General features: G+C 48.3%; 2 protein-coding genes across 2 annotated transcripts in view; one reads left to right on the forward strand and one right to left on the reverse strand.

The window, feature by feature from the left end:
- Positions 1–4,622: 4,622 nt before the first annotated feature.
- On the reverse strand, positions 4,623–10,419 carry WDR53 (WD repeat domain 53). The gene is made up of 3 exons (XM_014962935.1): positions 10,131–10,419; positions 8,730–9,221; positions 4,623–5,869 (listed from the first exon to the last, which is right to left on the reverse strand). The coding sequence occupies exons 2-3, from the start codon at positions 9,204–9,206 to the stop codon at positions 5,282–5,284; spliced, it is 1,065 nt and encodes a 354-aa protein (XP_014818421.1). The 5' UTR covers positions 9,207–9,221; positions 10,131–10,419; the 3' UTR covers positions 4,623–5,281.
- The window catches only part of FBXO45 (F-box protein 45), a 6,791-nt gene continuing 6,454 nt past the window's right edge, over positions 10,100–10,436 (forward strand). Inside the window, exons 1-2 of the mRNA XM_014962951.1 lie at positions 10,100–10,215; positions 10,272–10,335. Of these exons, the coding sequence (XP_014818437.1) occupies positions 10,100–10,215; positions 10,272–10,335 (180 nt within the window). The remainder of the gene's footprint in view (positions 10,216–10,271; positions 10,336–10,436) is intronic.

The raw sequence follows: 10,436 nt of genomic DNA on the forward strand, positions 1-10,436 counted from the left end.
ACTTTAACTGGAAAATTGACCTTGTGTGGTGTAGAAATGCAGGTAGTTCAGAAGAATTGGGCGAGCTGATTTGTCATAATGGGATGATGGAGTCTGTCACCACAGCGTGCGAGCTGAGCGGAGGTGGGTCCGTGTCTGCTGCGCTTAAGTTTTGGGTGCAGTTTGTACCTAGAGCTGCACAAGCAGAGAACACCAACCATCAGGACAATACAACGTGCTAGTGCAGAAACCCCAAACGGAAACGTTTCATGGTGCAAGAGCTCTTTGACAGAGAGGGGGGAATCCTCAGAAAATGAGTATATTCTTCAAGGTTTGCTGGGTGACTAAGGAGTGCCAGCCTGGGGGAGAGTCTTGTCGGCCAATTGCTGCCCCATTGCAGCTTTTTATCAGGTAAATAAGCTTCCTAACGGCCCATTTTTTGTGAGCTTTCTCCTCTAGGAATAATAGTAAAGTTATCAAAGGTCTCACCATTAACACCACTTCTAGGGCTGGAGTTGTTTTTCAGCATTCAATGCTTCAGTATTTGACCAGTTTCCTCTTCCCAGCAGCTTTTTGATATGGGGTAAATTACCTGTCTGCAAATTACTCCGGTGTATTTTTAAGCAGCTGTAGGAAACGTTTCAGCATTTGCTAATTTTGGTTCTAAAAATGCCTGTTGGGTTACGCCACGGTATGACCAATCTCCGTAACTAATCTTCTACAGCTTTTGGTAAATTGTGATAGAATCAGCGCTGCTGTCTCTTGAGTAAAATTCTGAATGAAACGAGGAAGAATGGATTGATTCTCCCGCTTTCGTTTCAGTCACAACCTCTAAGTGCTGTCTCCTTGACGGGCTGAGAGAGTTGGAGGGTTCAGTATGGAGAAGAGGAGGCTCCGGGGAGACCTTATAATGGCCTTCCAGTAGCTGAAGGGACTCCAGGAGAGATGGGGAGGGACTCTGGATCAGGGAGGGGAGCCACAGGAGGAGGGGGAAGGGTTTGACACTGAAAGAGGGGAGATTGAGATTAGATAGATTAGAGAGTGTGAGAAATGGGCTGAGTTTTGCTTCAGCTAATTGATATATTTTTGTTAGTATGTCTGTATTAACGGAGGAGGCCCGGTGATGGTGGAGCCTCACCCATTGTACCAAACTAATCCTTAGAAGTGCCCTGGGGCTGTCCAGGGGTCCTGGTCTACGGGAGGTCATCTAGGTGAAGAGAGCAGGGCCGATGGCAGACTGATAAGTGGACAAAGGACTGTGAAGACTGACAAGTGGATGAAGGTCATCTAGAGGGTGGCTGATGAAGATGAGGATACGACCACCAGGGTGCTTGTGACTACTAACACTGGACAGTAGATGATAGCAAAGACTGTGAAATAACGTGTAGCTAATCAACTAATCAAAGGTGTGTTTAGGATAATGATTTTGTAGAGTAGCTGGCTGAGCCTTGTAAGGTAAAAAGGTGTAAAGTAGATCTGTAATAGATCAGGCGGTCGGGAAGAATGTGAGCTCCAACTTCTCAGCCCATGAGAAGAGAGACAGTAACTCAGGCGGCCGGGATAAGGGTATAAAATATCAAAAAGCTAAAGGGTTGGTGTGCCTCTGCTTTGAGAGGCACCCGATTCAGCGCTGTTTCGTATAATAAATTTTTATACCTTTGCTTTGGCGATTTTGTCCTTTTTAAATTCTAAGTGTGAGCCAGTGTTTCTCACAAGAGAAATAAATTCTTTGGTGTGAGGGTGGTGAGAGCCTGGCCCAGGTTGGCCAGAGAAGCTGTGGCTGCCCCATCCCTGGAGGGGTTCAAGGCCAGGTTGGAGGGGGCTTGGAGCAACCTGGTCTGGTGGGAGGTGTCCCTGCCCAGGGCAGGGGGTGGCACTGGGGGGGCTTTAAGGTCCCATCCCAACCAAACCATTCTGTGATTCTATGATTCCTTTAATGTAAGTGGAGTCACCGTTGTGTTGGTGGCCTCTGATGTCTGTCTAGGGTATGCACGATCCACATCCCCTATTCTTGACCAGAAAGCTTTTCAAGCTCTTCCCTTCTTGTTAGCACACGGAACATATCCCTATGACTTGCAGTAGAAGCTCTAGCACTCCCCCTTTTCTGAAAGTGTGGTTGTGCGCGTAACCTTATCTCTGCTGCTCAGGCGTTTGCAGAAAATGACATTTTTCATTATTTTCGAGCTGTCACATCGGTTGTATTTTCCTGGCCAGTGCAGAGCTCCCCTACAGCTCTCCCTGTGCCCTCACTCCACAGGACTGGTTAGACACACAATTCTTCAACCGCTTTCCCACGGACTTCATTTTCACTTTTTCTTTCAGGAGCAGTTCCCGTGTCTCTGTTTCTCTCCCTGGCCAGGTCTCTTGTATCTTTTTTCTGTAGCGGTTACCGCTGTGTGAATGAGGAGCCCTGAAAGCCGTTGGTGAGCAGCGTTAGTGCCTGGAACAGAGGAGCAGTCTCTTGCCAGCTCTGCCAGCTGCTGTCAGTCTGGAATGATGAATTTCACACACGGAAGTCCCGCATTGCATCAGGTGGGATACTCTTGATGGACAGTGATAATTTATACTACAGGTAAACCAGAGTTACATGTACGAGACCTCAGTCGACACGAAAATTTCCTGCTTGGTATCATTTGCACAGTACCCTTAAAGGTGAAAATTCGCGTGTGAAAACCCACTGAGAGGGGAGGCTGCCTCGCCGGTCTGTAAGCGTGGAGAATCTCAGACCCTTTTTTCAGCTCTTCTGCCTGAAGAGCTGTGCTCGTGGCTTCCATCCCATCCCTTGGTTGGTGGCTGCCTGGCTGGGTAGAGACACCAGCCCCGGCTGTCACGCAGCAGCTGAGCACGTGGACTGGAGCCAGCCCCGGGGGGAGCTCATGAAGCCAATGAACCTGTCTGTCAGGCTTTCCTCCCCCCAGGACAGCCTTTGAAAATGGGAGGTGAATCAGCGTCACCTCTGTCCCAATTCCCCAGCGACAGCGTTTTTCTCCCTTTAAACTTAGAAGAAAGCCCCGTTCTGGGGGGGGTGGCTGGGTGAGAACCACTCACTTCCCAGCTTTGAACCCTGCGGCCTCTGAGGCGTTTTCCCAAATTCAGAAGTTCATCCCAAGCCTCCAACTGACGACCGACCGGACTGTCGCGGAGCACAAAGCCCATTTCCCTGTGACCCATAATTGCCCGACAACGCGGTGACAGCCCTTTGCTGACCGGGGGCAAACCCTACAGCAACCCCCCCGGCTCTGCAGGCTGGCGTGCACCGAAGGGCAGCTCTGCCCCCTGCCCTCCCCAGCGAGTCAAGGAGAAACACCATTGCTCACCAACCCTTCCCGTATACACACCAGGCATATTTACACCCCGTTACCCAGGAGAATTCCCAAGGAAGCCCAGGTTGGTTGAGCTCACGGAATCTGGTCTCCCGTCCCCTGACGCAGTCCCCTACGCCCGTCCCTGCCCCTCAGCGCCCTGCGAGCACAGCCCCGCAGAGACCTGGTCACCCTCTCCTTCAGGCGGCGCAGGGAGATGCCGGCTTTAGCCATCTTCCAGGAGAAGGCCGAGGGGAGGAACGAACGCCAGAGCGGGCTCGATCCTCCCTCCTGGAGCAGGCGGCAACAAGAGGGACGGGGGATCCGACTCCTGCTGGAGGCTGTTTGTAGCGAGGCTTTTTATAGACCCTATAGCCAAATATAGGTCACAGATGCACGGACACATGCTCCTGAGCACCTCACGCACTGAACGGCGCATCCAGACCGCTTCCTCCGGCCACCTATCCTGCCTTCATCCACAACACTGATTTGGAGGTAACACCAAAGGGCCTAACCACACCATTCTGCTTTTTTTTTGCTTTTTTTTTTGGCTGTGTTTTGGCTTCATTTTGCCGTCATGCCCACCAGTTGGTGTCTTCAGCCAAAGTTTCCTGCTGTTAAAGGCTGCACGAGCAGATTGCTTTTTTACCCTTTTTTTTTTTTTCTTTTCTATTTAAAAGGTATGACCTGATTTGGATGAGAATGAGTTGCATTTGGCTACAGGGAGCTGCCTTGAGGATGAAGGACACCTAAACCAAGATGGTTGGGATCTCTTCCATAAAAGATGGACAGCCAGCACAACCGGCTGGTAATTTTCAGGAGCTGGGTGTGCAAAAAAAAGGGCTGGAAATTTTTTCATCAAAAAGGGGAAAAAAAAAAAAAGGTAAAAAAAGGTAAAAAAAGAAGGCAGATAGATAATGCGTGTCTGGTAACAGCACAGCTAGTGAAAAAAGGCAGCACAAACCCCACAGGAGTGAAGCAGGTCTTCAGCCAGCACCAGACATTCAGTTTTACAAAAGGTTAAAGACACTCTGAGAAAAAAATAAAAAAAAAAAAAGCAAGCTTTTAAAAAATGTTACTTATCTGCCCAATCCATGGGAAATCGAGCATGAACTGAACGTGTCAAGAGCTGCAGCATTCCCACTTAGTGACATTCTCCCCACCTTCAACTTGCAAATTAAGAGGTGTTTCTAGAGACCCGAATTCTGCTCTTTGTGTTTCTAAAGCTTTGGGAAGACCACAAAAGGATGTGGGTAAGGAGGAGGTGGGGTATGCAATACCCTTCTTGACACAACTTTGTGTGTTTGGCGATTAACTAGAGCAAGTATAAGCACAAGGGAGCCGTGAGAAAGAAAGCATTTATTAAGACAAGTGTAATAGCTTTTTTCCCCCTGGGATAAACAACTAAATGCCTATGACAGCTGACCTGTTAAAGAGGTGTTAACAGTGTCCCCTGCTCCTTCTTTTACTGCAGTGTGAAAAAATCCAGTTAAACTAATTGGATTACTCATTAGTTGATGTTTCTCTAGTCTCATATGCAGCTCCTGACAAACCAATTAAAATATATATTTCCACTATGGCCAATTTAAGTTTAATGGGGAGAGTAACGTAAAGCACTGCAATGGTTCAAAATGGAAGGAGCTGAGCCAGTGACACCTCTGTCATTGCTCAGCTTCCTCATTTAGCCTTGCGAGTGTCCCCGTTAGTGTGACTTTCCTTCTCCAACTTTAATCATGTCAGCTTAGTCACGAACTAATATTACCCCTAAACATATTGAAAAACTCAAGCAGCAAACTGCCAACCCTGCAAGAAGCAGCTGCAGTGAACACCGACAGCGAGGCCGGTGACATGGCGTTGTGTGAGCGCAGGGCAAGTCCCCTTCCGGAGGACGCAGCAGGTTTCACTGCCCAGCTCGCTGTCAGCGGATGTAACTGGGCTCAAGGCAAATGCCCCAAGAAGTGGTTTTTTCCCCCCACAAATTTCTTTAGAAGTCTCAGTGTCTAAGGTTCTGGCAAGGGATACACAGAGACCGAACTGCTCTGATCAGCAACTAACACTCTCCTGGAGCCTTTGATCTCTGCGCACGAGATCCAGTTCACCTTCTCCCCGTGCTCAATGGTTAGCTTTGGTGAAACTCTCGCATGTCCATTGGAAGCCACTTCTTTGAGCTTTCCATCTTTTCTGGTGGAAGCCAGCGCTTGGGCCTTCCTTCTCTGCAGAGATTTCGCTGGACTTTTCTGCTGCTTCCCCACCTCACTGCTGACATCCCAGAGCAAGACTTTCCCATCATTTCCTCCGGTCAACAACCAGTACGCTTCTGGCATAAAGAGGACCTGCGATACTCCCAAGCTGTGACCTTCAAAGTCCAGCTCACGCTCAAACTTGACACCGGTGACTCTGAATATTCTGATTTTACCATCTTGAGCTCCGCAGCCAAAGATGTTGCCGCAGGATGCGACAGACAGGGAATGCGCCAGTGGTGGGTTGAAGAACTGGCCAGCTGACTGTGGACTGTCGCCCTCCGTTTCACACTCCTGCAGGCTTGTGGTCCACAAGGGGCGAGCTTTCTGCAAGTTCCACAGCATCACCTTGAAACAAACAAACAAAAAAACCAACAGTGTGAATCAACAACTTGTCTATTTTACATAAAATGAGAACTAACAGTAAGAAAACACAACCACACTTCTTGCTCCGGCAGAGCAAAGGCTACACACAAGTGCAAGGGATGCAAGATGTGTTATGAAGGGCGCTTGAAGTTCACCTGATAAATACGGCAAATCTTTACGGCGCGCTTTCCAAAGCCTCATGCTGCCCTGCTCAGCAGCCAATGACTCAGACCTTTAGACCACAAAATGGATGAAAAGCTGTTCTAAGTGCTTTTGCATTCATCTCAGCAGTAGTAATCATGATATATTGCACATCAATTATTTAAAAGGAGAGACACGGAAATGCTAGCAGTAAATAGAGATCATTATCATTCTGAATTTTAGTTCTGTCTCTGCTATGTACTTGTCCTAAAATAATCTCTTCCGTGAACACGTTTGAAAAATGGAACAGCAAAAGACAAACAGCAGTTGAGGCCCTCAGACATATATGTGTTGTGGTTATTTTTTTTTATTTTTTATATCCAACGAGTAGATCTGTTTTGTGCTATTTCCATATTGAGGCAGGGTGTTTTTTTCCTGATGAGATGGGGGGAGGAGGTTGGGCTTTTAGACTTGCTTTTAAAATGCCACTCCACCTCCAAGCCCCTCGTGAGGCAACCGCTGTGCCTTCAAACGCACCCTGCGTCTATCCTACAGCAATTCAAGTACTATAGATTTGTACCGCACCAGTTAAAAATAATTCTCCCAATACTTTTGTAGGATCTGAACCGATTGAGCATTTTCAAGGCCAACAGATAGGAAAGCACAAATCAATCTAATGCAGTACCGGTGTGCTGTTTGCTTTTTTTAATCAAAGCTTTGATTTGTTAGTAATAAAAATATTCCTCTGCTAATAACCTCCAGTAGAAAGCACAGGAGCCTTTAAATTTGGGCCACAGAAGAGTTGTCCACTGGGTCTGAGTTTCTGGAATCCAAACCACACTAAGATATCAAAAATGCATTGTTTCCTGTCAGTTTTCTCGTTTAGTGACAGATGTTGCTGCTACATTAAAACTACTTTGCTACTGATGAAAGGCAAAACTTTCCATGATGACTGTGCAGAGCCGTGTAAATCCAAGAGGCTGGGTCCGAGCCCTTAAGGCAAATACTCCCGTTTTCATCACAGATGGCGCTGCATCAGCTGCATGAATCCAGCAAGTGCTGACAAGCTTTCTGCAAACTAAGTATTTTCTGTCCTCACAGCGTTTTTCCTGCTTCTGAAAAACGCTCCAGCACCTGAGGTTTTAGTTCTCATCAGCTGTGGCTTCACTGAGGGTTTGTCATGCCAGCCCAGAACACGCTTTGATGCTCACAGGGCTCATAACTTGTCCAAAGACATGCCACAGCTCAGCACTGGAGAGTATAGCAGCGCAGCTTCTCTTTGTGAAATGATACATCTTAAAGCCAACCTCGATGCAGAAAAACACTCTTTTCATTGCACAAAACCACACATAACAAATTCCTAGTATTTTGGGATACAGACTTTCACCTAAAAAACATCTCGCCAATCTACAGTAAGCCATACTAAAACTAAAAAGTCACCAAAAAATAACCATTTCACTGGCACAAAAGTGAATATAAATGATATAAGTGAATATAAATGGTTACAATTCCAATTAAAAAAAGTTTCCAGCCATAGGCTTGTGAGTCTGCAGTTTAGGGACCCAAAATTAAGCCAGCTGCCTAAGACGCCAAGCATTTACTACGCTAACACTAACTGCAAAGAAGTTTCTCATGGTACTTCATTTAAAATCCTACATCCATCTTTTAGTCAACCGATGAATAAATAAAAAAAAGAATTCAGAACATTTCTGAATAATTGGTAAAGTCTAAAGCTAGCAGACTTCCATCAATCAACCCCTATTTTTTGGGAGGGGAGGGGGGAGCAGCTGATATATACTTACTGAAGTTATGTGGTCCATGGCTTAAATGTGGAAAAATACTGCTTATACTAAATATCAGCATGTATCTGTTCTAATGGGTGTTAGATACACTTTGGTTTTGAGAACACAGAGTGAAACTGCTCTGCGCTGTCAAAGCAAACTTCACCCTAATACCGCTAGAACCACAGAAACCTTTGTAGAAGTGATAGTTTTAATCTCATGCTAAACTAGGAATGTGGTCAGATCTCAACCACTGGAAAGAAATTACTGAAAAACATCTGTTCTGGGTGGCCATCTTTGGCAACGTAACTCAAGACTGTCTTAACTCCTACCACAGTTTTTCTCAGAACTCTTCCACACGTGGCATGCAAAGGACAAACTTTGCTCTGGATGAGAATAGAGAAGCATAAAGGCAAAGAACTCTTAACACTTCCAAGAGGTTACTCAGAATAAAGGATGAATTTATAAAAATTACTTGTCCTTACAACAGTACGTACCACTTAGATAGATATTTATCTACCTGGTGTCAAGTATTCTTGCTAGCATCCTATCTGCCTCAAGCACTTTGAGTTTTCCTACCATCTGCATTTTGTCTGCAGCCATAACTAGGGACAACCTCTGCTTTTGGGTCCAACAGAGAGCTAATGTGGCCCAAACATGCTTTGCACCATCTGCTTATCTCCCCCCAGCACACCCACTTCCATAATGTAACTATTAATGAAGACAAGAATAGGGAGAGGAACTGCCGAGTAGAAAATGGCACAAATAGCTTGGCTTCTCCACCAAAACTACTTTAAGTTGAGGAGCAAGTGCAGGCTGTACAGCCTCAGTCTTAGTGAAAGTCTGTTGGTGCCTCACTACACAAGGTGGGTAGTTACTGTTTCGCTTCTCTAATAACCATCTACTTGTATGCAAATCACCTGCATGTCCAGTCCACAGGAAACAAGGCTTTGAGGCCTCTGAGGTCGAAAGGCAACAGAGGAGCAGATGTTTGAGTGTCTCAAGGAGCGGCTGACTTTCTTGTTTTCCAAGTCCATAATCTTTATTGCCCCCGAGTCATCTGCCGCAGCCAAGAAACTCTCGGTCTCGTTCACTGAAAGGCAGTTGATCTCCTCCTCATTCACGTGGAATCGATCGATGGGCTCCTTGAGGGATCGGACATCCAGCAAACTGATAGTTTCTCCATGGGAGGTGTACAGCCTGGTGGGGTGGCGGGGTGAGAACAGCACGGAGGTCACGTCGTCCGCCTTGGGGAGCTGGAGCCGTCCCACCGGAGTGCCTCCCCCGTCCCACAGCGTGAGCTCGCCTCCCTCCGCGCCTGAAGCCACCAGCCCTTCCGTATTCACGTTCAAGCACAGTACAGATGAGGAATGTCCTCCAGTCCATTTGACTGCCATGTTTTGGGGACACCTCTGAAACAAAACAAAAAAAAAAACAACCCAAAAGCTTGAATGGAGCTGGTGCTGGTCTCGTTACAGTACAAAGCTTATCTAAGCAACAAGATGAGGGCACTGACTGTAACGCCGGCTGCTTGAAACTCAACAGGTACCTCAACAGATCGGTGCCCAAACAGAGCTTTGGCTTAAACAGCACCAGCCCGACGGGGCGGCAGGGCAGAGGCACCTTTACCTGCACAGCGCCGCGGAGCCGCTTCCTCAGGCCGTAAGGAGATAGTGTGCCCCACAAAAAGGGGCACTGCTCCGAAGGGGCTGTGCTGGAACCCAGCAAGGGGAAGGTGCCAGACTGGTAATTTTCTCCAGACTGCTAAACGCTAAAGCATGTTTGCATAAAATGATGAATAATAGCATCTTTTTTTTAAAAAAAGCATTACCCATTCAAGGCAGGTAGTTACCAGGTTCACAAGGGGTTTAACTGGGCCTCGAAGCGCACCCATCCAGCTCACCGCACTCCCCCCCTCTCCCCACTCTGGTCTGGGGACCAAAACGGCAGAAAACAAAGTGGGGGGAGAAACCCACCACCACAAAAGCCCAACCTGTGGGGGGGCCGGCAGGCTGGGAGGCAGCAGGCCGGGGTGCGGGCAGCAACGTGGGGTCTGCAGCACCTTATGGCTTTGGCCATCATGGCACCGCCTTAAATCTATAGTTTTACGGCATTATTGGGCTATGAAGTGTTTCTTTTAGGTTTTTTGTTTTGTTTTTTAAACCACATTGTGTTTCACACGTGGCTTCTGCCGAAGAGCAGCTAGAACCCATCCCATCCCAACTCACCCCAACCCATTCCAACGCCATCCCGACCCACCCCATCCACCAGGAAAGCTCCACTCTCGCCCATGAAATACGCCATTACCGAAAGTGCCTTACCCGCAGCTCGGGCGGCCGAGGCGGCCTCCCCCGCTTCCTCCCTGCGGGAACGCGGATCACCTTTCCCCGGCCGCCCCTCGCACCGGTAGGCCCGACTCCCGGGGCCGTCCAGCCGGGGAGCCCCTCGCCCTTTCCCTGCAGCCGGAGGGGGGTGTGTGGGTACGACGGGCAGACCCGCACCGGTGCCCGGTGGCGGAGACGCGGGGTGTGTGTGTGTGTGTAGCAGGGGGATGCAGTCTCCGCCCCGCCGGGCCGGGCCCCTCCGCGCCGCCTCACCTCAGCGCCGCCGGCCGCCGCCCCGCGCAT

The sequence above is a fragment of the Calidris pugnax genome, unplaced genomic scaffold, assembly GCF_001431845.1.
Source record: "Calidris pugnax isolate Ruff unplaced genomic scaffold, ASM143184v1 scaffold1156, whole genome shotgun sequence".
Classification (NCBI taxonomy): Eukaryota; Metazoa; Chordata; class Aves; order Charadriiformes; family Scolopacidae; genus Calidris; species Calidris pugnax.

Bases quoted from the DNA above. Each gene is read 5' to 3' on its own strand.
- WDR53 (XM_014962935.1), bottom strand. From the start codon at position 9,206: ATGGCAGTCAAATGGACTGGAGGACATTCCTCATCTGTACTGTGCTTG. The intron at 5,870-8,729 runs GTGATTTGCATA...GTTTGTTTCAAG, and splicing joins CCTGTGGACTGGACATGCAG to GTGATGCTGTGGAACTTGCA.